At 44.0% G+C, this 27,423-nt stretch overlaps 1 protein-coding gene across 3 annotated transcripts in view; it reads right to left on the minus strand.

The window, feature by feature from the left end:
* Positions 1 to 20,782: 20,782 nt before the first annotated feature.
* Positions 20,783 to 27,423, minus strand: part of LOC311104307 (axin-1-like) — a 28,655-nt gene continuing 22,014 nt past the window's right edge. For all 3 annotated transcript variants that reach the window (XM_084146120.1, XM_084146118.1, XM_084146119.1), the window contains exons 6-10: positions 26,720 to 27,276; positions 26,424 to 26,582; positions 26,007 to 26,258; positions 23,755 to 23,904; positions 20,783 to 23,497 (exon numbers count right to left, since the gene is read on the minus strand). In XM_084146120.1, coding sequence (XP_084002246.1) covers positions 23,371 to 23,497; positions 23,755 to 23,904; positions 26,007 to 26,258; positions 26,424 to 26,582; positions 26,720 to 27,276 — 1,245 coding nt within the window. In that variant the 3' untranslated portion in view covers positions 20,783 to 23,370. The remainder of the gene's footprint in view (positions 23,498 to 23,754; positions 23,905 to 26,006; positions 26,259 to 26,423; positions 26,583 to 26,719; positions 27,277 to 27,423) is intronic.

Raw genomic sequence — 27,423 nt, forward strand, 5'->3', positions numbered from 1 at the left:
GTGTGGGCCAACTGGGTGGATTACAAACATACACTAAGTGTATATAGGGAATATGCTGTTAGATAAGATGGCATTGAATATGTCATGATTAATATGAACTCTTGAAAGAAGAGGTGAAATATGTATTAATGTGTTGTAAGACTTTTAAGCAGGTAAACATTCACAAGGCCGCAGGGCCAGACGGATTACCAGGACGTGTACTCCGAGCATGTGCTGACCAACTGGCAAGTGTCTTCACTGACATTTTCAACATGTCCCTGACTGAGTCTGTAATACCAACATGTTTCAAGCAGACCACCATAGTCCCCGTGCCCAAGGACACTAAGATAACCTGCCTAAATGACTACCGACCCGTAGTACTGACGTCTGTAGCTATGAAGTGCTTTGAAAGGCTGGTCATGGCTCACATCAACACCATTATCCCAGAAACCCTAGACCCACTCCAATTTGCATACCGCCCCAACAGATCCACAGATGATGCAATCTCTATTGCACTCCACACTGCCCTTTCCCACCTGGACAAGAGGAACACCTACGTGAGAATGCTATTCATTGACTACAGCTCAGCATTCAACACCATAGTGCCCTCTGTTCCGCACGCCTCTCGGAAGAGGGAACGCAACACCCTGCTACAACTCAACTCTCCATGGTGTGAAAGAGGTATGGGACTGTAGGTGTGAGTAAGGATGACAAAAGGCAGAGAATACCGTTAACAGGGAATTTATTCCTTCGCACGGTAAGTTTGGGGAAAGGGGGCTGGACGGAACCAAAGCAAAGAAAGTAAATATCAAAGCCCCCTCTCCTACCTTACCTGCCTACCCACTACTTACTTAACTAGCACCACCTGGTGCACTAATCAAAATACAAGGGATGGTCCGCCCAGGTCTTTCCTAGTGTGCATAGACAGTCAACTTCTACGGATAATGTATGCCCGCGGGCCTCTTGCCTAAGCACTCCCTAGGTGCCTTCCCCTTCCCCCCTTGGGAACAAATGAAACAAAAATAGCACAAACTGGTTCACAACAAAAACCTGAGAAAAAAACTAACTCAGGACATTAAAGAAACTCTGACCCACAAACTAACACAAAATATTACAATTGGTTCTCAGAGCAACAACAACACAGTACATACCAAACTCTTAGCATACAACCAACATGCTGTAACTCTCAGCAATTCTGGTTCCCCTTTTCTGCCTTCACTGAGCAACTGGGGCTTATATAGCTTCAGGAGGAGTTGGTAAATTGGAGACAGCTGCGTCCTGACGAGGGCGCGGTGTCAGCTCTCCAATCATCAATGTTTTTCAAATCAATCAGCTGCTTGTTGAGGAATTTCAGGAACCTATTTCCTGAAATACCTACATGAAAATACACAAACCACAACATAGAAACTGGGGAACGTAACACCCTCAAAGCTCATCACTAAGCTAAGGATCCTGGGACTAAACACCTCCCTCTGCAACTGGATCCTGGACTTCCTGACGGGCCGCCCCCAGGTGGTAAGGGTAGGTAACAACACATCTGCCACACTGATCCTCAACACGGGGGCCCCTCAGGGGTGCGTGCTCAGTCCCCTCCTGTACTCCCTGTTCACCCATGACTGCATGGCCAGGCACGACTCCAACACCATCATTAAGTTTGCCGACGACACAACAGTGGTAGGACTGATCACCGACAACGATGAGACAGCCTATAGGGAGGAGGTCAGAGACCTGGCCGTGTGGTGCCAGGATAACAACCTCTCCCTCAACGTGACCAAGACAAAGGAGATGATTGTGGACTACAGCAAAAAAAAGAGGACTGAGCACGCCCCCATTCTCATTGACGGGGCTGTAGTGGAACAGGTTGAGAGCTTCAAGTTCCTTGGTGTCCACATCACCAACGAACTATCATGGTCCAAACACACCAAGACAGTCGTGAAGAGGGCACGACAAAGCCTATTCCCCCTCAGGAGACTGAAAAGATTCGGTATGGGTCCTCAGATCCTCAAAAGATTCTACAGCTGCACCATCGAGAGCATCCTGACTGGTTGCATCACCGCCTGGTATGGCAACTGCTTGGCCTCCGACCGCAAGGCACTACAGAGGGTAGTGCGTACGGCCCAGTACAGCACTGGGGCCAAGCTTCCTGCCATCCAGGACCTCTATAACAGGCGGTGTCAGAGGAAGGCCCTCAAAATTGTCAAAGACTCCAGCCACCCTAGTCATAGACTGTTCTCTCTGCTACCGCACGGCAAGCGGTACCGGAGTGCCAAGTCTAGGTCCAAAAGACTTCTCAACAGCTTCTACCCCCAAGCCATAAGACTCCTGAACAGCTAATCATGGCTACCCGGACTATTTGCACTGCCCCCCCACCCCATCTTTTTACGCTGCTGCTACTCTGTTAATTATTTATGCATAGTCACATTAACTCTACCCACATGTACATATTACTTCAACTACCTCAACTAGCCGTGCCCCCGCACATTGACTCTGCACCGGTACCCCCCTGTATATATAGCCTCCCTACTGTTATTTTATTTTACTTCTGCTCTTTTTTTCTCAACACTTTTTTTGTTGTTGTTTTATTTTACTTTTTTATTTAAAATAAATGCACTGTTGGTTAAGGGCTGTAAGTAAGCATTTCACTGTAATGTCTGCACCTGTTGTATTCGGCGCATGTGGCCAATACAATTTGATTTGATTTGATTTGATTTGATTTAATTACTGATGATCCAAGGGCAAGTCATAGAGGTGAGTGGACAAACCATAACCTCCATTTCCTCCAGAACCCATCTGCAGTGTAAACACTTCCTGTGAAGATGATCATAGTAGAGCTGAAAGTCTAGAGGAGTGGTGCTTTAGTCATGGCCTTGACGCTGTTCAAACCCCTCCGTTCCCGAAATCCGTGGGTGTCAAGCAGCAGTAAACGTGATCTATGAGACGTCAGTATCCGGTTGCTATGACTCAGGGTAGAATTAAGTCTAAAGAACAATTTAGGACATAAATAAACCCCAATTACTTCTTAGCAAGATATAGACTGTTCTTTTTAAGCCTTTTTGTTTGATATGGATCTAAGAAAGTCAGGCAGAACAGACACACTTTAATTTTCTAATAGAAGGGACTTAATAATTTCCAACACTCAGCATGCAGTTAGCAAGTTCCCTTTCTGCTTTTGATATACCCTATCTGATATATGACAGTTTTTAGCGGTCTCCACTTAATCATTCTGTACATAATCTATGTATACAATCGATTTTCTGTAACTACTACATGTGTCCAACTCATTGATATCAAATTATTAGAGGTATGCAAGTCGTTTTTTGAAATAAGTCACTGTAATTATATCTACGGCCACCGCACGTCCTTCGCGTAATGGTGATGTCGGCGGTTATTCCAACAGTTTTCAACGTAGGGCCTAATATTTCCACTCTGGTTGTGTCTGTTCATTAGTGATTCCAGCTCAGGGCTGGTGTCTACACAGGGGATGTAATCCTCACCCACGGATTCCATTTATTATCCTCCTCGCTCCCTGCAATAGCAGCCTTCTCCTACCGATGTAGGCCTAATTAGAAAGGCACCAGGCATATAAATGTAGGATAAATTAATGGATAAAAGGTTTCTCTGGGCTAGAGTGCTTTTCAATCCAATACGTGAAATCAAACAAGGGCTTTAGAAACATCCAACAACAATCCAACAAGAACTGCATGGCTGGCTGACGGAGGGAGCTTGCAGAATGTGCTTAGGCTTATGATGCTGCCAAGTGTGCCTACAGACCCTTAAAGGAAATACAGTGTACTTAACTTCTACTTGCTGATAGTGGTGCTGTATGCATCCCTCTTGACTTTCAAACATCTAGAATACAGAAGACACTAATAGGCAAGGCTGGCATGGACAGATCCGCTATTAAAGGGAAATCAAATGTTGGGTCAAGAGAGGGTAATGCTGGGCAGTTGGATATATGGTTTGAGTTTGCCTAAGCACAGGTTTATCTAAGGACTGTGAGGAAATAGCATAGAATTAGGAATTAGAATACTAGAATGGACATGAACCTTCTTATGACGATATAAAAGGTCAGCCATTTTGGTAAGGGAGTTGGTAAGCCAGTGGTCAGCCAGTGCTGTAATAAGATATTATGTAAAACAATTAATTTGAAGATTATCGCCACAGTATGTTTGTTAGCTAGCTAGCCAGACAGTTTAAGTGGAATGATTCCAATACTTTCTCAAATTAACTGTCAATATGCCAACATTCCATACAAACAATGCAGTCAATCCACAGCCATACACTGCTGAAATTAGTTGACAGGACTTAGACAAGTTGTAAATGCACAAGTACCAATATTGTATCATATCATAACACACAGCTTTCCAAGAAAACAAATGTTGAAATTGGTTTAAAACCGGTGTAAACTTTAATTATAATGATATAACAATATTTTTGCTGGACAACAATTATTTTACACAATTTCTGACACATTGCATGCCCAAGGGTGTCAATTGGGTATGGCAGAGTATGACAGTTACCATACCCTAGCTCAACACCAACAATTTAAAATAGGCTACTAAAATCATTCCAATCCCGATTAAAAGGCAAATTCAGTTTAGCAATATTAAGGGCTGGCTTTAGGACCATGCGGATAGCTCAGAGCAGGGGGTAAGGCTGTTTGCCTGGCTAGCTGGCTTTAGGACTATGGACAGCGCATTGACACAGCTCTGCAGTGAGTGAACAGCGCAACAGTGCAGATCTGGAAGATCTGGAAGATGTCTCTAGATGTCTAGGTAACTGCTGTTTGACTTGACATGAAACTAAACTAGAGTTTTTTATCCCAGTGCTGAGCCAGAGCGTATAGCAGAGAATTGCTGTATGACGTGTTTGTAGAATGTTAAGTCTCCTGTCTACTGAGGTGAATGAAGTTACAGCAGCCAAGGTGATAATGGCTGGAATACATTTTGGTTGTTATTGCTGTTCTCCAAAATGCATTTTAGAGTTTTGAATTGTGTAGAAATGCAGTAAATGAGCTTGAACTTTATAAACCCCACCCCCTGCATTTTGCCATACATTTACATTACATTTAGGTCATTTAGCAGAAATGACGCCCCTGCACATGCCTTACTTTTATTTCCCTGCATAAGTCAAAGCAGGAAATGCATCACCTATGCCTCTACTGCCATTCATTCCAACTAAACTGGTTTGGATTTCTCCCTGACCACAATGGCTGCCATTTTCATACCATTCTGGAACTTTGAGGGTTTATGACATAGCGCCTCTAGTAATTTAATAGGATCTTTATAATAATAGTAATAGCACTTATCATACAGAGCACTTTTTGTACAGATTCTCAGTCACAAAAAAAAAATGTCAGGGAGCTGGCAGTTCATGGGAGATGGTCTTCCACAGCTGGATGATGATGCAGTTCTGTACAGGAGTAGCTTGAGTCGAGGTGGCGTCGATGGTCCAGCTAGGGAGTAAGATTAGTCAGATAGGCAGGCATGGAGCTCTTCATCAGGCACCTCTGTCTCTGAAGTTCACAGCTACTCCTCCTAGGCAGTTGGAACAGATTCACCACCGAAAGTGTGGCACACACCTGGGTGATGCTTCAGCAGCTATAAGCGCCTTAGAGACCACCGCATGTCAGTAATCAGCAACAGTCTCCTACAAGGCGAGCCTCTGTCATCCCCTCACAATCCACATCCTTCCAGAAACCTGGGAAAGTGGAACAAATAGCCGGTGCATCATTCAAATTTAGATTATCCAGCTAATGTTAGCTAGCTAGCTATAGCTAGCCAAGCCAAGTAACCAGACTTGCCATCGTCAGTCCTGCAAATCCATGGGTTACCACCAGATATTGTAGCTTAAGGTTATCAAACGCCCCCCCCAAAAAAAAGATATTAAATGAATTCAACAAAAATCACTTAAAAATAACAACAGTAGGTATAATATTGACAGAGCTCTCTGCCCAGGCTTCCCTCACGGCACCATGGCAATCAACTATGGGAAATAGAGTCTGATGGATCAGAATACAATATCTTGACAGACCCGACAGCTTGGAGGAAAACATGCTGGGTCAAGGGTGGGAAAGTTTTGATTCTGACACTGTACAAGGCTGGATTTGTCACGATCGTCAAGCATAGAGGAGGACCAAGGCGCAGCGTGTGCAAAATACATCTCTTTATTTTGGAAGAGAGAAAACACGAAACCGAACACTATCCAAAACTTACAAAACAACAAACGACCGTGAAGCTAAATAACGTAAGTGCACAGACAAGCAACAAACGTTCAACATAGACAATTACCCACAAACACATGATGCCCATGGCTGCCTTAAATATGGCTCCCAATTAGAGACAATAAACCACAGCTGTCTCCAATTGAGAACCAATCCAGGCAGCCATCAACATACAAACACCTAGACAAGACATACCCCATTAAACCTACAAACCCCTAGACAAACCAAAACACATACTTCACCATGTCACACCCTGACCTAACTAAAATATGAATGAAAACAAAGATAACTAAGGCCAGGGTGTGACATAACCCCCCCCTTAAGGTGCGAACTCCGGGCGCACCAGCATAAAGTCTAGGGGAGGGTCTGGGTGGGCGTCTGTCCACGGTGGCGGCTCTGGCACTGGTCGTGGTCCCCACCCCACCATAGTCACTACCCGCTTTCGTAGCCTCCTCCAAATGACCACCCTCCAACTTAACCCCACTGGATTAAGGGGCAGCACCGGACTAAGGGGCAGCACCAGGATAAGGAGCAGCACCAGGATAAGGAGCAGCACCAGGATAAGGGGCAGCACCGGACTAAGGGGCAGCACCGGGCTAAGGGGCAGCACCGGACTAAGGGGCAGCACCGGACTGAATGGCGGATCCTGGCTGGCTGGCTCTGGCGGATCCTGGCTGGCTGGCGGATCCTGGCTGGACGGCTCTGGCGGATCCCGGCTGGACGGCTCTAGCGGATCCTGGCTGGACGGCTCTGGCGGATCCTGGCTGGACGGCTCTGGCGGATCCTGGCTGGACGGCTCTGGCGGATCCTGGCTGGACGGCCCATGGCTGGCTGACGGATCTGGCTGCTCATGGCTGGCTGACGGATCTGGCTGCTCATGGCTGGCTGACGGATCTGGCTGCTCATGGCTGGCTGACGGATCTGGCTGCTCATGGCTGGCTGAAGGATCTGGCTGCTCATGGCTGGCTGACGGATCTGGCTGCTCATGGCTGGCTGACGGATCTGGCTGCTCATGGCTGGCGGAAGGCTCTGGCTGATCCTGTCTGGCGGAAAGCTCTGGCTGATCCTGTCTGGCGGAAGGCTCTGGCTGATCCTGTCTGGCGGAAGGCTCTGACTGATCCTGTCTGGCGGAAGGCTCTAGCGGCTCCTGTCTGGCGGAAGGCTTTAGCGGCTCCGGTCTGGCGGACGGCCCTGAAGGCTCATGGCAGACGGGCGGCTTAGCAGGCTCAGTACAGACGGGCAGTTCATGCAGCGCTTGGCAGACGGACAGTTCAGACGGCGTTGGACAGACAGGCAGTTCAGGCGCCATTAGGCAGACGGCAGACTCTGGCCGGCCGAGACGCCCTATAGGCCTGGTGCGTGGTGCCGGAACTGGAGGTACCGGGTTGAGGACACGCATCTCAGGTCTAGTGCGGGGAGAAGGAACAGGGCATGCTGGACCCTGGGGACGCACATAAGGCCTAGTGCGTGGTGCCGGAACTGGTGGTCCCGGGCTGAGGACACGCATCTCAGGGCTAGTGCGGGGAGCAGCAACAGGACGCACAGGACTCTGGGGACACACAGGAGGCTTGGTGCGTGGTGTAGGCACTGGTGGTACTGGGCTGGAGCGGGGAGGTGGCGCCGGAAATACCGGACCGTGCAGGCTTACTGGCTCCCTTGAGCACTGAGCCTGCCCAACCTTACCTGGTTGTATGCTCCCCGTCGCCCGACCAGTACGGGAAGGTGGAATAACCCGCACCGGGCTATGTAGGCGAACCGGGGACACCATGCGTAAGGCTGGTGCCATGTAAGCCGGCCCGAGGAGACGCACTGGTGGCCAGATGCGTTGGGCCGGCTTCATGACATCCGGCTCAACGCTCAATCTAGCCCGGCCGATACGTGGAGCTGGAATGTACCGAACCGGGCTATGCACGCGTACAGGAGACACCATGCGCTCTACTGCGTAACACGGTGTCTGCCCGTACTCTCGCTCTCCACGGTAAGTACAGGGAGTAGGCGCAGGTCTCCTACCTGACTTCGCCACACTCCCTTTAAGGCCCCCCCCAAGAAATGTTTGGCTAGTGCTCACGGGCTTCCAGCCTTGCCTCCGTGCTGCCTCCTCATATCGCCTCCTCTCGGCTTTAGCTGCCTCCAGCTCTTCACGAGGGCGGCGAACTTCTCCCGGTTGTGCCCAAGGACCCTTTCCATCCAGTATCTCCTCCCATGTCCATGAATCCTGTGTAGGTGGGTCCTGTTGCCGCTTGACACGCCGCTTGGTCCTAGATTGGTGGGTAATTCTGTCACGATCGTCAAGCATAGAGGAGGACCAAGGCGCAGCGTGTGCAAAATACATCTCTTTATTTTGGAAGAGAGAAAACACGAAACCGAACACTATCCAAAACTTACAAAACAACAAACGACCGTGAAGCTAAATAACGTAAGTGCACAGACAAGCAACAAACGTTCAACATAGACAATTACCCACAAACACATGATGCCCATGGCTGCCTTAAATATGGCTCCCAATTAGAGACAATAAACCACAGCTGTCTCCAATTGAGAACCAATCCAGGCAGCCATCAACATACAAACACCTAGACAAGACATACCCCATTAAACCTACAAACCCCTAGACAAACCAAAACACATACTTCACCATGTCACACCCTGACCTAACTAAAATATGAATGAAAACAAAGATAACTAAGGCCAGGGTGTGACAGGATTGATTTCTTCTCTGCATGATCCTGCGATCGCTGTCTTGATGAGCATTGAAACGTATTCTTGTTTAAAGAGAATTGAAAAGAGGTGCGTCAGTAGCAATATATTCTCTATTTTCTATGGTGAAGGCTGAAGCCTTCTCAAAGAATATATGAAAGAAAAATTATTTGAAGAATCGATCAAAACTCCCTCTTACAGGGAGTAAGAGTTACTCACAGGTCCACAAATCAATTATTATGCATTTTTTATGCTGCATGTGGTCTTTCTATTTCACCTCTGAGCAGGATAACAGTGTAGGATTACTATATACTGAGGAAATGTATGTTACATTTTATGTAGATGTGAACCTCAATGTTTGCAAAGAAACCCAGATGAACGCAGTTTATGGCTGAGATGTTGGTTTATGACTTTTGTCTGGAGTACCAATGTGTTAGACAAGCAGAATTTGGGATAATGTATGAAAAATGTATGCACTCACTAACTGTAAGTCGCTCTGGATAAGAGCATCTGCTAAATGACTAAAATGTAAATGTAATTTCCCAATGCTCCACTTTATATTTTCTACTATACCCTTTTCTCCTAGACATGGCTGTGACAACCCAAAGTCCTTGATTGCTTTCTGTCTGGATCTCTAGCACTGTGAAAATCAAACTTCTGTCTGAGCAGTCAGGCAACGGCATGGTGAGGATACACACACACACACACACACAGACAGACACACAGACAGACACACTCTCACACACTCACACACACACACACACACACACAGACACACAGACAGACACACTCTCACACACTCACACACACACACAAACACAAACACACACACACATGCAAAATGAATGAATGCATTCTGCAGACAACAGGCTGGAAGCCATCTCTATTAATTTCTGATGAACTCGAGGAAAGGCCTCTGTGAGGATCCACACAAAAGAAAATCTGAAAAGTATGCCTTAGTATGCTTTACCATAACGATGTTAATTCCATATGAAGGCCACATGCAGTGTACAGCATATAACGGTTGAGTAGTATAATAGACCTCCATATGATTTCTAGAGTACATTCAAGACAGATTATGACATAAGAATATAAAGCATTTCTATATCTACAGAAACCCTGGCTACACATTAAGGAGCAAGACTGAAATCCAGAGCTTTGAGAGCAATCATGTCGAAGCCATTCTGTCTGCCAGATGATGATCACATGGGAATGATCCCAATGCCAGGAAGAAATTAAAACGAGAGGAGATAGATGGGGGAAAAGAAGATAGCTCTTGAAGTCTTCTGAAGCAGAAATGAGTGGTAAGGGCTGAGATTGAGTGGGAATGAAGCTTGGAGAGCATTGGAATACTGTAGCTCAAGCTGAGGGGTGAAAAGAGAGAGAGAGAGAGAGCGAGAGAAAGAAAGAGAGAGAGAGAGAGAGAGAGAGAGAGAGAGAGAGAGAGAGAGAGAGAGAGAGAGAGATGGTTTTATCATTGCATTTCAATATATTTCAGTGAGTGGAGGAGGACGACCCGAGAGAGAGAGAGAGAGAGAGAGAGAGAGAGAGAGAGAGAGAGAGAGAGAGAGAGAGAGAGAGAGAGAGAGAGAGAGAGAGAGAGAGACCAGCTCTATCAATATTCTGCAGTGGTTTAGGAAGATGAGTAGATTGAAAAGAGATACCATGCATACTAAAAAAGAGAACAGCAAAAAATGAAACAAAACAAAACAAAAATGTAAATATGTTGCAGGGAGGTAGGGGGATACATCTCAAATTAAAATTAAAACACTCAACCACGGTTACACTCCCCAGGTGTAAGAAGCAGGATGTGACACTTCATCAGAATAGAAACATTACCCCTAAACAACCATATATGGCAACATCAGTGGGAAAGATAAAGTGGAACGAAGAGGGCAAAATTCTTATCACTCACAACCATTGAAGAGCGCTCACACACACCTGTGGTATAGATGCTGTAGTCTGGATTCTGTATGGCTTCAATAGCCTGCAGCAGCTCAGACTGATACAGCAGCAGCTCAGACTGATACAGCAGCAGCTCAGACTGATACAGCAGCAGCTCAGACTGATACAGCAGCAGCTCAGACTGATACAGCAATAGCTCAGACTGATACAGCAGCAGCTCAGACTGATACAGCAGCAGCTCAGACTGATACAGCAGCAGCTCAGACTGATACAGCAGCAGCTCAGACTGATACAGCAGCAGCTCAGACTGATACAGCAGCAGCTCAGACTGATACAGCAGCAGCTCAGACTGATACAGCAGCAGCTCAGACTGATACAGCAATAGCTCAGACTGATACAGCAGCAGCTCAGACTGATACAGCAGCAGCTCAGACTGATACAGCAGCAGCTCAGACTGATACAGCAGCAGCTCAGACTGATACAGCAGCAGCTCAGACTGATACAGCAGCAGCTCAGACTGATACAGCAGCAGCTCAGACTGATACAGCAGCAGCTCAGACTGATACAGCAGCAGCTCAGACTGATACAGCAGCAGCTCAGACTGATACAGCAGCAGCTCAGACTGGAGGAGTGATCAGAAAACCAAAGAGTCTGAAACAAAGTGATGGCCATCACTGTATGAAAAACATAGTGGAGGTGAAATATCAATCACAGCCATCACTTCCATCACCAATGACATCCAGTGACTAAAGCCAAGCCATTTCGATGTGATATGGTGGTTTATAACACAATTATAAATGTTTTACATGACCTCTCTAACAATCGATGGATCCCTGAGAATATCTGACTCAACCCCGATCCGAACCCCGATATTACGAGGGACCTGATTTCATAGACCACTGTTTCCAAGGGCTACAACGAAACTGTGTACTGTTGGGGGTACACCAGGACCAGGGTTGGGAAACACTGTCATAGACCTTCCACAAATTCCTTTCTTTACTAAAGCCTTTTCATGATGTATCCAGGATACCAGTGGTGTTTTTAATTGATTTGATATTTCTCAAGCCGTGAGAAATGTGTGATATGCTGGAGTGCTGCACTTTGAACAGAGTATCCTGAACTGAGAGTGTTCTGAAAATTACTTGGGTGTAAGTCATCTTGAAAACAAGTAGTTGTCATATGCACAACTGAAACATTTATTAAATGCAGCTGGTCGAATTAATATACATGAAAAGGACAAATAAAATCTTAACATTTTCATACTATTTGATTTAGGATTCATTCTTAACAACACTATCAACAAGGCAGGTCCTACAGGCCCTAGTTTTGTCGCACCTCTACTGTCCAGTCGTGTGGTCGGGTGCCACAAAGAGGGACTTGGGAAAATTACAATTGACTCAGAACAGGTCAGCAAGGCTGGCCCTTAAATCTACACGGAGAGCTAACATTAAAAATATGCATGTCAAGCTCTCATGGCTCAAAGTAGAGGAGAGATTGACTTCATTACTACTTGTTATTGTAAGAAGTATTGACACCCATGCATCCCTCACAAGACATGTCACCAGAGGTCTTTTCACAGTCCCCAAGTCCAGAACAGACTATGGGAGGCGCACAGTACTACATACAGCCATGGCTACATTAAACTATTTTCCACATCAGGTAACTGATGCAAGCAGTAGAATCAGATTTAAAAAACAGATAAAAATACACCTTATGGAACAGAGGGGCCTGTGAAGAGATACACACACAGGCAAAGACACACGCATACACATACGCACTCTACACACACGTACACATGGATTTTGTGTTGTAGACGTGGTAGTAGAGTAGTGGCCTGAGGGCACACACTTAATGTGTTGTGAAAAGTGTTATAAAATGTAATGTCATGCAATATTTATTATTGTATATACAGTTGAAGTCGGAAGTTTACATACACTTAGGTTGGAGTCGTTAACACTCGTTTTTCAACCACTCCACAAATGTCTTGTTAACAAACTATAGTTTTGGCAGGTCGTTTAGAACATCTACTTTGTACATCTACTTGAGTCATTTTTCCAACAATTGTTTACAGACAGATTATTTCACTTATAATTCACTGTATTACAATTCCAGTGGGTCAGAAGTTTACATACACTAAGTTGACTGTGCCTTTAAACAGCTTGGAAAATTCCAGAAAAAGGTGTCATGGCTTTAGAAGGTTCTGATAGGCTAATTTATATCATTTGAGTCAATTGGAGGTGTACCTGTGGATGTATTTCAAGACCTACCTTCAAACTCAGTAAAACAAGTCCTATATCGACATAACCTGAAAGGACGCTCAGCAAGGAAGAAGCCACTGCGCCATAAAAAAGCCAGACTACGGTTTGCAACTGCACATGGGGAAAAATATCTTATTTTTTGGAGAAATGTCCTCTGGTCTGATGAAACAAAAATAGAACTGTTTGGCCATACTGACCATCGTTATGTTTGGAGGAAAAAGGGGTATGCTTGCAAGCAGAAGAACACCATCCCAACCGTGAAGCACGGGGGTGGCAGCATCATGCTGTGCGGGTGCTTTGCTGCAGGAGGGACTGGTGCACTTCACAAAATAGATGGCATCATGAGGAAGGAAAATTATGTGGATATATTGAAGCAACATCTCAAGACATCAGTCAGGAAGTTAAAGCTTGGTCGCAAATGGGTCTTCCAAATGGACAATGACCTCAAGAATATTTCCAAAGTTATGGCAAAATGGCTTAAGGACAACAACATCAAGGTATTGGAGTGGCCATCACATAGCCCTGACCTCAATCCTATAGAAAATGTGTGGGCAGAACTGAAAAAGTGTGTGTGAGCGAGCAAGGAGGCCTACAAACCTGACTCAATTACACCAGCTCTGTCAGGAGGAATGGGCCAGAATTCACCCAACTTATTGTGGGAAGCTTGTGGAAGGCTACCCGAAACGTATGACCCAAGTTAAACTATTTAAAGGCAATGCAACCAAATACTAATTGAGGGTATGTAAACTTCTGACCCACTGGGAATGTGATGAAAGAAATAAAAGCTTAAATAAATCACTCTACTATTATTCTGACATTTCACATTCTTAAAATAAAGTGGTGATCCTAACTGACCTAAGACAGGGAATTTTTACTAGGATTAAATGTCAGGAATTGTGAAAAACTAATTTTAAATGTATTTGGCTAAGGTGTATGTAAACTTCCGACTTCAACTGTAACTGCCTTAATGTTGCTGGACCCCAGGAAGACTAGCTTCTGCCTTGGCATACAAATACAACAATTAATGTTACAAGTCTTGGAAATGGGTAGGAAATGAATGAGCTGAGCTGAGTCACATTAAGACGTTTTAACAACAATTAACACAACCCCATGCAGTGGGAAAAGATACAGCAGAAAATAGCTCAAATGAACCTACTGTTACTATGGCCTAGTTAGAAAAGATGCTTGCTGCAATTCGTTTGACATATCCATTGTGTTATTGACTGGTGTAACCAAATGGAAGTGGGCTCACAGTCTGCCTGTTTACATTGTGCTTTCATCAATGCTGTTTTTCCCACCAGCACAAAACCTGACACATTTCTTTATTCCTTTACCCACTTTTCTATTGTCATATCCATGGAAGACTAGCTTCTGTATGATGATTATCCTACCTACATCATTTACAGGGTTCTGTTTAGCTGCCCACCCACGTTAAGCAGAATATGTCATAAACAACAGGTACTGTAATTGTGCATTTTCTACACAAGGGAAATCCTGTATATGCTGCTGTCTGTGCATTCCTCTGGACCATGCATGATTAATTGATTGAGTCTAATTAGGCACACTGTTTCTGTTGGGTGGGAGCAAAGTGCACAGCTGCTCTTTATATGTGCTTTAGTGATTCTCAACAATGGATACACCCCCACACACAACAACAGCTACTGTATAACAGTGTGAATGTAGAATGGGAGTCCTGACACAGTCTAATGAAAAGCAATAATTTATTTAATGGAAGCATATCTTTACCAAGGTATATCTTCACCATGCTATCTTGATGGAGGCCATATTGACATTTACTTTTAAAGGATGCATCGTGATTAAATAAAATATGAGTGTTTAGATTTGTTTACCATGGGGATTTCAGGCTCTCAGATTCAGTGGGATTCATGGACTGCTGTGCTGCAATTTAAAACATGCATAAATTAGCCAACAATACAAGGACTCCATGCAATAGAAACATATTATCCCTCCCTCCCCTCCCTACATCTTTCTCTCTATGTTTCTAACACACTGTTCCCAATCAATACAGGTTTCTCCGTCAGAACATTACCTCCTTGGGTGTTACATACAGTTGAAGTCGGAAGTTTACATATACCTTAGCCAAATACATTTAAACTCAGTTTTTCACTACTCCTGACATTTAATCCTAGTAAAAATTCCCTGTCTTAGGTCAGTTAGAATCAACAATTATTTAAAGAATGGGAAATGTCAGAATAATAGTAGAGAGAATGTTTTATTTCAGCTTTTATTTATTTCATCACATTCCCAGTGGGTCAGAAGTTTACATACACTCAATTAGTATTTGGTAGCATTGCCTTTAAATTGTTTAACTTGGGCCAAATGTTTCAGGTAGCCTTCCACAAGCTTCCCACAATAAGTTGGGTGAATTTTGGCCCATTCCTCCTGACAGAGCTGGTGTAACTGAGTCAGGTTTGTAGTCCTCCTTGCTCGCACACACTTTTTCAGTTCTGCCCACAAATGTTCTATAGGATTGAGGTCAGGGCTTTGTGATTGCCACTCCAATACCTTGACGTTGTTGTCCTTAAGACATTTTGCCACAACTTTGGAAGTATGCTTGGGGTCATTGTCCATTTGGAAGACCCATTTGCGACCAAGCTTTAACTTCCTGACTGATGTCTTGAGATGTTGCTTCAATATATCCACGTAATTTTCCTTCCTCATGATGCCATCTATTTTGTGAAGTGCACCAGTCCCTCCTGCAGCAAAGCACCCCCACAGCATGATGCTGCCACCCCCGTGCTTCACGGTTGGGATGGTGTTCTTCTGCTTGCAAGCACCCCCTTTTTCCTCCAAAGATAACGATTGTCATTATGGCCAAACAGTTGTATTTTTGTTTCATCAGACCAGAAGACATTTCTCCAAAATGTAAGATCTTTGTTCCCATGTGCAGTTGCAAACCGTAGTCTGGCTTTTTTATGGCGGTTTTGGAGCAGTGGCTTCTTCCTTGCTGAGCGTCCTTTCAGGTTATGTCGATAAAGGACTAGTTTTACTGTGGATATAGATACTTTTGTACCTGTTTCCTCCAGCATCTTCACAAGGTCCTTTGCTGTTGTTCTGGGATTGATTTTCATTTTTCGCACCAAAGTACGTTCATCTCTAGGAGACAGAACACGTCTCCTTCCTGAGCGGTATGAGGGCTGCGTGGTCCCATGGTGTTTATACTTGCGTACTGTTGTTTGTACAGATGAACGTGGTACCTTCAGGCATTTGGAAATTGCTCCCAAGGATGAACCAGACTTGTGGAGGTCAACAATTTTTTTTCTGAAGTCGGCTGATTTATTTTCATTTTCCCATGATGTCAAGTAAAGAGGCACTGAGTTTGAAGGTAGGCCTTGAAATACATCCTCAGGTACACCTCCAATTGACTCAAATGATGTCAATTAGCCTTTCAGAACCTTCTAAAGCCATGACATAATTTTCTGGAATTTTCCAAGCTGAAAAATTATTTGTGTCATGCACAAAGTAGATGTCCTAACCGACTTGCCAAAACTATAGTTTGTTAACAAGTAATTTGTGGAGTGGTTGAAAAACGAGTTTGAATGATTCCAACCTAAGTGTATGTAAACTTCCGACTTCAACTGTACATCCTTTACAGGTGAGATAAGTGTCAAAAGGATATGTTCCATTTATAGGTCTATGACCCTGTAAAGTACGTAAGGCAGTGTGGTATTGTAAGGAAGGTAATGCATGAAAGGAGGTTGGACTGGCATTTACCTTCCACTAGCCTGGGACATTGGACAATAGTGACCTGACAGGCTGACATTCATTTCTTTTTGAAGTCATGTGTACATAGACTTACTTGCGAAAGTATGCACCCCCTTGGCATTTTTCCTATTTTGTTGCCTACAACCTGGAATTAAAATAGATTTTTGGGGTGTTTGTATCATTTGATTTATTGTGAAACAAACAAGAAATAAGACAAAAAACAGAAGACTTGAGCATGCATAACTATTCAATCCCCCCCCCCCCCCGCCATCCAAGACATTTAAATGTTTCCCCTTAAACCACTTGAGTGTTGCTTTAGCAGTATGATTAGGGTCATTGTCCTGCTGGAAGGTGAACCTCCGTCCCAGGCTCAAATCTCTGGAAGACTGAAACAAATTTCCCTCAAGAATTTCCCTGTATTTAGCGCCATCCATCATTCCTTCAATTCTGACCAGTTTCCCAGTCCCTGCTGATGAAAAACATCCCCACAGCATGATGCTGCCACCACCATGCTTCACTGTGGGGATGGTGTTCTCGGGGTGATGAGAGGTGTTGGGTTTGCACCAGACATAGCGTTTTCCTTGATGGCCAAAAAGCTACATTTTAGTCTCATCTGACCAGAGTACCTTCTTCCATGTTTGAGGAGTCTCCCACATGCCTTTTGGCGAACACCAAATGTGTTCGCTTATTTTTTTCTTTAAGCAATGTCTTTTTTCTGGCCACTCTTCCGTAAAGCCCAGCTCTGTGGAGTGTATGGCTTAAAGTGGTCCTATGGACAGATACTCCAATCTCCGCTGTGGAACTTTGCAGCTCCTTCAGGGTTATTTTTGGTCTCTTTCTTGCCTCTCTGATTAATGCCCTCCTTGCCTGGTCCGTGAGTTTTGGTGGGCGGCCCTCTCTTGGCAGGTTTGTTGTGGTGCCATATTCTTTCAATTTTTTTATAATAAATTTAATGGTGCTCCGTGGGATGTTCAAAGTTTTGAATAATTTTTTATAACCCAACCCTGATCTGTACTTCTCCACAACTTTGTCCTTGACCTGTTTGGAGAGCTCCTTGGTCTTCATGGTGCCGCTTGCTTGGTGGTGTCTCTTGCTTAGTGGTGTTGCAGACTCTGGGGCCTTTCAGAACAGGTATATATATACTGAGATCATGTGACAGATCATGTGACACTTAGATTGCACACAGGTGGACTTTATTTAACTAATTATGTGACTTCTGAAGGTAATTTAGGGGCTTCATAGCAAAGGGGGTGAATACATATGCACGCACCAATTTTCCATTATTTATTTTTGTAGATTATTTTGAAACACGTTATTTTTTTCATTTCACTTCACCAATTTGGACTATTTTGTGTATGTTCATTACATGAAATCCAAATAAAAATCCACTTAAATTACAGGTTGTGATGCAACAAAATAGGAAAAACGCCAAGGGGGATGAATACTTTTGCAAGGCACTGTAGCTGTATATGAAGTCACTAGCCTAGCCAACGTTTCAGTGTGACCTTTCTTTAGGTACAGTAAGTGCATGTCAGTGCATGTTCATGCTTTTTGCTTTAAGCAGGTGCACCCTGCTGTTTCAGAGACTTTTGTGCATGTGTCAAGACAATGAAGAACACTGTGGTCTGACAAAATGCAGTAGACTTACTGTAGTACATGTTGAACCGAGGATGCTGGAAAAGGACATAACAGCATCATAGAAAGAGAGTCATCAACAGGGATGGTGTGAAGAGAGGTCAGACAGGAAGTACACAGCGTCTCCATCAGAAGTGAGAAGAAAAACCTTGATTTGACGTTCGTGGCTAGATTGTATTGCAAAAGGGAGTGGAGGGCAAAGTTGTAGTAAAAACAACTTGGATATATATTTATATATATCTTGGAGCAGTGGCACTCACTAATGAAGGCCTATTTCTTTTTATTTGGTCTGGCTAGTTTTATACACTGCTGGAGAACACACTAATGATCTTACTTTTTCAATTAAGCTGCTTGCTTCTCTAAACGGAGCCCAACATTGTGTTCCAGAATGAATTACAAGTCAATATGAGCAGGGGGCCTGTTGGGATGAAACAGCAGGGGCCTCAGGGTACTGTTATTGGATTTGAAAGAAGTGAGCGAGAACACAATTAACCAACACAGTGTGCTAGTGGGAGTGTTTCTAACACTTGTCTGGAACTAGGACAAGCCTCAAACTAGGGATTGGAAGACAAAGGAAGCTATTTCTGAGCAGTAACAGTAGCTAATGTGCAGATATATGAAGAGCTCTTTATATGGAGTCATTGCTTGTTGCATAATCACCCACACGGCAAAGAGACTTCAAGAGAGTGTCATTGAAGGTTAATGGAGAACGTCCTACAAATGTTCTTATCATCAATTTTGATCTTAGAAACCCTGTCATTTCTGAGAACACTTGTTTTAAGTGTAACGTTGCTTCCGCTTTACACAAATGTCAAGTATTTCCACAAACCATCTTAACTTAATAAAATGTATTCACATACAAACCATCTTAAAAAATACTTGAATCTGACTCTTATCACAACATTATCCCTTCGTAAGTCTGCATCAAAGTCTGATTCGTAAGTGAATCAATCAATTTTATCATTCATTACACATCTATAACAGCTTTAAATGTAATCACTCACATCTGACTTGTGTCTGTGTATGCAGCTATTCCTGATGTAGCTTGTAATGGGCCAATTTAACCTCTAAAAGTCTAAGCCGTTGGGGTACTACGCTAACATGGTCATACAATGGATCATTTAGCTATTTGATTTGCAATTTTAGGACCCCTTAAGGTATCCCCCCCAAAGAATATACTATAGCCCATAGAAACGCATTGAATGACACCATCATAAATGGCAAAAAATACAATACAAAATAAATCATAAGGAATAAAGTTGTGTCTGTCCTATATCTAGGAGATATAAGAAAGCTCAGGAAATATTTTACATTTAAAAAAACATATTTAACCCCATATTTTTGGGGCACAAAACTACCTCCATACTTCCATTCATTTGTATGGGTTACCTTCAGACAAGTCTCGTGACACTTGTGGGGGTCATAGTTTGTCGGCCAAACCGTTTGGACGCTACAGACGTTTTTCGTGATGTCTCATGGTCTGACAAACACAGCAGATGCGGAAGGCAGACAGGCAGATGCAGTGGATTGAGACGCAGCCCACGCAAACTGATATCTCCAGCTTAAACTGACGGATTTTGATGGGGATTTTTTTATGTTGTTACTTAGATTGACGCACGGTCAATAGACTCTTAATGATTTTTAACTGCAACATCTTCCTTTGTAATTAAACTTGATAAACACTACAAACTCATGAAAAAGGAAAGCTGTTCTAATACAATCCACAACAAGAGTCAATCAAGAGTTTGATTCTGATTCTCAAAATGTGATGCTGTAGCAATGTTCCAATTAATCCTCTCAATCTGGAAATCTGAACAGTTATTCAGACAACAACCACACTCTCCAAAGTTCACCACCAGAACCATATAATCAAAGGATTTGTCTGTAGCTGCTGTCATCTCAGCCAGGTGTGAGAATCTACTCCTTACACTAGGAATTGTTTCTCTCACTCTGCTTGATGTGGACTGCAATTTTTTACAGTACTAATTTTAGGTATTTAGGTGTCAAATCTTAGAGCCAATTTTCTATAAGAGGTTCCCGGTAGTCAAGAAGTAGAACACTTGAGGTGCAGATACCGTACAGGTGAGAACCAGCCCACTTCAAGCACTGCTCACATTGTCAGCAGGTCAAGACTGCCATCTTCAGTTGAGGCTGTGCCATTAAAACACTGCAGATTTTTCATTTATTGCTACATCGACTTTGTGTGTAAAAAGGGAAAGAGGGATACTTAGTCAGTTGTACATAGTAAAGTATACTTAAATAGGAATTTTTACATATTTCATAAAGTGTTGTCAGTTTATAGTTTATAAATCAGTAGTAAACAGTTAACACATTTTAATGACTACAAGTAATGCATAAGTTCAGGTTTATTACATGTATTTATTGTTCAAGTACCTTTAAATGATAACCGCACAACTCAGCACAAAGAAGCAGGTCCAGGGTATTGAATTGCTGGTTGATGACACGTACATTTGTACATATTTACATAGAAAAGTTGTATCCAAAGTGAGATGTGACATAGGAAACACTTGAACAGAACATCCTTTGTAAGACGCTAAATACAAACATAAAGCTAGGCCCTGGTAATACTTGAGAATCACATAGCGGATGTCATGAGGACGACAATAAAGGCACTCTGTGATCGTTGTTATATACATTTCATTGATCATAAGTGGGGGACGTTCACTTCGGGGCTTTCACAGTAAGAATCACTGCCCTCCATTGGTAATACATACAGACAGTGACCATCTAATCATCTAATGGAAATTATAACAGAGAGACAAATTATACATTGTAGTGTGACAGATGATGATTGAGTACCAATATTGTCAAAGATCGTGGAGTAAATACCTCTCGTTATAAAAACATAAAATATGGTTATTCAAATCTTTTAACAGGAGCAATAGAGGGTTCTCCACTACATTTGTTAACTTTATACAGATTCTTTAAAAAATATCCATCTAAATAAATACAAAAACAGCATCTCAGAAAAGGATATCTTCCTCTTATATGTGGTGTTTATACAGCACAACAGCACTCTGATTAAAAGGTCCGTATCTACTTGTCCTTACCATCCTAATCACAAACACAACGGTTAGCACATTTCACCTTGCACTGTCCCCAGCACAATTCCCTAGAACAGGGCTCTCCAACCCTGTTCCTGGACAGCTACCGTCCGGCATGGTTTTCCCTCCAACCCTAATCTAGCGCACCTGATTCTAATAATTAGCTGGTTGATGAGCTGAATCAGGTTAGTTACAGCTGGGGTTGGAGCGAAAACCTACAGGAGGCTAGCTCTCCAGAAACAGAGTTGGAGAGCCCTGCCCTAGAACATTATGTGCAAGAGAATTCCACTTTAACACAAGGATTTGGAGAATAATCAAGAAGAGTACCCATGTGAATGAGGGTAAATAAACAGAGAAAAGGGGACAACGCACTTCTACTGTTCTCTTTGGTGTATTGTGACCATTCAAAAGGAAGATCATTTTATACTAAAGTTATTTCTAGAGACAATTTCTACCAGGCACCAAATTTAGCTCTATTGAGCTATGAAAGGCTACAAGTCATTATTCAGCTATATTTGTGATACATTAACTAGGTAAACATATATTATGTCCTTTCATTGTCCAGTGGCCAGAGTGAAACCATGGGGTCAGAAGCCTTTCTGTATGCATGCACGCACACACCAATTAGATGATCAATGCTCTATTGAACTCAGTAGTTACTTGTGACACACTTCTGCATATAGACCCTTTCTCTACACAGACACCCATGTATGAACCTTCAGGAGACTTCTACTATGGACTCTGATCTTAAATGCCTACAAAAGCTCTAGACTGTAAATAGAATGTGAATTTGAAACGTCAGTAGCATGTACTCACCTGGTTGTGATTATCTCTGATCAAATATGTTATTTCTGCACTGATCTGCTACAATAAAGACATAACTGTAGCAAAATCGAAAAGGTATTGAACATAGTGGATTGGCAGATGTCTGCAGGTATGGGTATAATAATGTATTTAATGTGCATACATACGTACACTACGGGGCAAGTTAAGAGACCTCAGAGTACAGTACATAGTACACAGATTGAGCTACTGCTAGGGAGTCCCTTTTCTAACTGAAAAACACAAAAGGCGGAATCAGTTAAGGGCATCCTCAAGAAGGCTTTCATTTTGCTCCACTGACACTAACGCATAATACAGTGATAAGTGCAGCATGACAACTCAATGCCACTTAACTTTAGAGGACTGGCAAGGTTGAGTGTTACTGTAAAAAGCACTTGGTAGAACATGGGGTTGTATAATAGTTCCTACAATACTTGAAAAACAGCCCTATCAAAACACTTGGATCTCGTCGAACTGGAACAGTGCCACTGCTTTAATAGGATTAAAACGTCCGCTTTTTAAAATATTTAAATAGATAATATAAAACTTTATCGTTATGTTTTAAACAGACAATCTGTACACATCTGGTACCAACACATATAAAAATGACAAGCTTGGTTACATTAGAAAGGATACCTTCTGATACGTCATATAAAAAATAATATGCTGCTTTAGTAAGCAGATTCATAGTATTTTTCTTCTAGTCAAATTGTACAATGCTACATTACATTACACTCAGTTAGAAAGACACTGAAGGAGAGAATGTTTTTGCTTTTTTAGTCCAATGCGTTCCTACTCTGTCTGCACAATGCAGTGGCACTGAGCAGATATGAAAGCCTTGGAGTCATGAGTGTCTCCCACAGTGTCCACTATGCAGTCTTCTCCTCCTCTTCTCCTCCTTTCATCCGTTCCCTCCTGTAGCGACTTACTCCGTACCTTTTCTCCCCTGCCAATCTTCCCTCTAATCAAACACGTTCTCTCGGTCTCTCTCAGGCGAACAGCTCATCCATCAATAGCTCCATCGCAGGCCGACTTTGTGAACATCTCCTTCCTCTCCACGTCAATCAATCTTTTCCACTTTCCCAATGATCTTCTCCTCAAAGATGGGCAGGATTGCATCATCTTCGCGTACCTCTTCGAACACCACCCCACAGTCAAACTCATCGCTTACCTTCTTGAAATAATACCTAGAGTCGGTTGGATAGAGAACAGTTGGTTGTTAGTTCAAGTCCATTGAAAAAGCTTGATTTATTATGCACCAAATTTACATAATACGAAAAATTTACTTTGGAATGTGGTTCATCATTTTACACATTACCATAAACACAACAAAAACGTGATATTCAATTTCAAGGACTTCAGAGTTTAATAGACTAAAACGTTTCATAACATCATCCTGTAAATCTACTTTCCTGTGCCTCACCAAGTAGAGTAGTGACCTCACCTGTAGCTTCCTTTCTTAGTCAGCAGCTCTTTAAACTGGCCCAGCATGACCATGCGACCTTTGACCGACGTCCTGTACGGGATGGGCTCCCCACAGAAGTAGTAGGCCACTGTTATGTTCTCACACGCAGGCTTCTTCGTCGCTTTATGTCTGCAAACAAGCAAGAAGCTCATTAAATGGGTCAAGTCAAGGCTTCCTTTCATCTTTTGCATGAGATGTTTCAAATATCTCAGCAGAACTCCAACTGCAAGCTCTGATCATTTGACAGAGTAAGAGTGGGAAAGACAATTCAGACATCCAGAGGTATAATTTCCTCTCAGTCAGAATCTGATGTAAGAAAATCAGATCAAGTCACTTATACTCCTTCTTTACAACTTCTACATGTTGGTTGTTGCCACCAGAGTTGCAATGCAGCGAATGACTGTTTAGGTGGCTAAGCATAAATCAACCAGGGGGCCGTGGGACCCCTAATGGGGGCCTTAGTTTGATTTCCAGAGGTCCGCCAAAAAGGAGATAACCTATAAAGGCTAAATATGTTTGACACACAAATTCAAAGAATCAGTTTCATGATTTGAATACTTCATGAGCCACTTGTAATGTGTGACTTCACAGCATTGGGTTTCCTCTAAAATGCTATCAAATTGAGCACTTCAGGTATAGGTAATATTGCCCAAAGAAGCTTGTCCAGAGAAAGTATTAATTTATCAATCAGAGTTCATGGAGGTAATGTTGTTCCAGCAAGGAAATGCTCAGTCTACATGGGATTGTGAGGAAGAGGTGTTATGCCCAAATGCTACCAGCAGGGAGAAGGTTACTACAGTAAGTCGTTTTCCAACTGCATGCCCCCGGGCCTGATGTTGGGTTTGATGGTGTGGGGTGAGGTGGGGTGGTATAGGCCCAGTGATAGGATGGGGTGGTAGAGGCCCAGGGGCTTTGCCAGGATAGCCAGGCTTTCATCTGGTCCTTACTGCAGCTATCCTGTCCCCCTACATCTTTAAACTGTCCATCTGAGGAAGAAGCCACAGGACATCAAACAGACTGCAGCTTCACACAGAGAACATCAAAGCTCTGCTCTCTGTTCTCGCCCCACGCAGCTTACAGTACACCTCTCCCTAGCTGCTGCCTCCTGCCACCTCCCCCCCCGTCCTCCAGTTCCATCTTTCCCATCTCCCTCCACTTAATATCATTCTAATTACTCATCCCCTCTGCTTACCAGTGTGAAGCTAGAGGTATGATCATTCTCACTGTCATCCACTGTCTTAGCCCTCACCCTGCAGCTATGGATTACTGTCTGACTCTAAGAAATGGCTGACGAGGTGAGACTGATTATTCTAATCCCCAGCCATACACAAGCAAATCAGATCAAATATGAATTTTCATTTCAAAAAACTAAACTACACACAGATGCTATTGTACAGGAAACTACTACTAGATTATGGGGATACAAGTATTAGTGCCAGTAATCAAACATTATTGATTACTCATAGAAGGCAGACATACAGTATATGCCTCTACTAATCTCTATGGAGTCTAGGCCTCTGTTTGGCTGTGCAGATACAGGTACAGAGCAGTCGGGTCTGGATGCTGCTGGTGATAGACATGGGAGGTGGTGGTGAGGTGGGGTGCTGCTGTGACCAATGGGATGGGGGTTGGGATGGGGGCCGAGGTGGGGTGGGTGTTAAGGGCTACTGGGGTAAACCAGACTGGACGTACTCGGACTCGGAGAGCTCCGTGTCGGAGACGGCAGGCACCACGCTGAGCGGTGGGAACAGGGCGGGCCTGGCGGCAGCACGCCCCCGCTGGATCACTTCCATCACATACCTGAAGGACCCAACAACCCTGGGAGTTAGACACTGACCGGCCACAGGGCCATACCAACCAGGATACACACACCAGTGATCATGCACAGATGTGCAATGAAGAAGCAAAAAAAGTTCAGTGCATCATGCTACTAAAAAGGGGGTTTGATCAATGAGAAAAGTTTACAAAAGTTACGAATGTTTAATTCTTTAGAAGTCTTCTGAGACCCTGTCATGCTTCAGCTCACCCCAACATTTGCTGTTTTAGCACCAACATTACTTTTCGATAACAACGTTATTGTTTTTTCCTGTAGTATCAAAAGGATGAGTTTGGTGATTCAGTCACATGGCTGCCACTATCACTATAACAATACAATGGATGGATAGACATAACATGAAGAACCATGCTTTGACAGAGACATCTCCCTTCCTCCCCAGGTAAAGCCGACTCACCTCTGCTTGGTCTGTAAGGTCCCAGTCTTCTTCTTCTCCTCCTCCAGTCTCCTCCTAGCCTCCTCCAGCTGAGTGAGTGGGTTGGGGGCTGGGTTGGGGGGCATGGTGGGGTCCTGGATGAAGGGGTGCGAGGGCTGCACATTGTTCCGCAGCTGGGCGCTGACCCAAGGATGCACTGCCCCAGGACGCTCCACAGAGCTGGGCCGCGACACCTCGTGGCTCGACAGGGTCTTCTTGGACCCTGTGGTGCTCCTGAGAGACAGAGACAAAATCATTGTCATTGTTTGACCCAAATGTACACAAACCACCATAATACGGATCAGAGTTAATTAAATTGACTTGCATCTCTGTGGTCGTACGTTACTGATTCCTTAAGTGGGAAAGACGGCTAGCGGTCACCCATAAGCTGTAACTCACCCATAGGGGCTCTTCTTGTTGCGGACTGCCTCTCCCTCCATCATCCACTGGAGGATCTTCTGGTTCCTCTCTACGTCCTCTGGAGGCACGGGCACCTCAATGGTTCGCACCTCCTCACCCTTCTTAAACGGCCTCTTCGATAGCGTGCTACCTTTGCTACTACAGGAATTTAATGAAAAAAGGACAACTACGTTAATGGCAAGTAAAACAAAAAAGATCTGAGACATTTTTTTAAATGGAAGAACGAAAAACAAAATTCAAAGAGACATGAAGAGGCTGTGTGTTTTTGTGCATACCTGTATCCCATAGGGTCCATCGGGCTGGGGCCCATGCCGTCAGCATAGTTACGAGACTTGGACCCGTAGTGGTGCTGCTCCATCCCCCAGGGGAAGTTACCATTGACCCTGATGGTCGCCTCAGCCTCCACCTGCTCTTTGGGCTTCCCTCCGGCAGGGTGGTGGATGTGGTGCACGTGTTTGTGGTGGTATTGGTGGCTGGCAGCCTCCCCCTTGGGCCCCAGCCGAGCTGGGTGTTTGCCCGGGCCTGTGGGCAGTGGCATCCCAGGTCCGGGCACCTTGCCACCTGCAGGGAAGCCGTCGGGTGAGCGGGATTTGGGGGTGTGGCGGCCGGTGCCCGGGGACTGGCAGCCGGGGGTCTTCATGACTCGCTGGACGTGGTCATCCAGGATGCTCTCGGGGTTCTCCTCGTGGGCATCAGGTCGCAGCACCAGGCCGTTGTAGCCGATGTCAGAGTAGCGGGGGTTGTTGTAGTGCTGTGGGTGGGCACCAGGGGGCAGTCTGTGACTGGAGAACGAGGTGGCTGTGGAGATGTCTGCATCATCACCCTCTTCCTCCTTTCAGAAAGAAAAATAAATGATCATTAAATATACTGAAAATGGTTGCTACTCTACTCAACAGCAATACTTCAAGTTGACATATCACATCATTATATAATATACAAATATATCCCACACATTAATTTGTGCTGTACATTGAGACAA

Source organism: Coregonus lavaretus (assembly GCF_964263955.1).
Source record: "Coregonus lavaretus genome assembly, chromosome: 28".
NCBI classification, from domain to species: Eukaryota; Metazoa; Chordata; class Actinopteri; order Salmoniformes; family Salmonidae; genus Coregonus; species Coregonus lavaretus.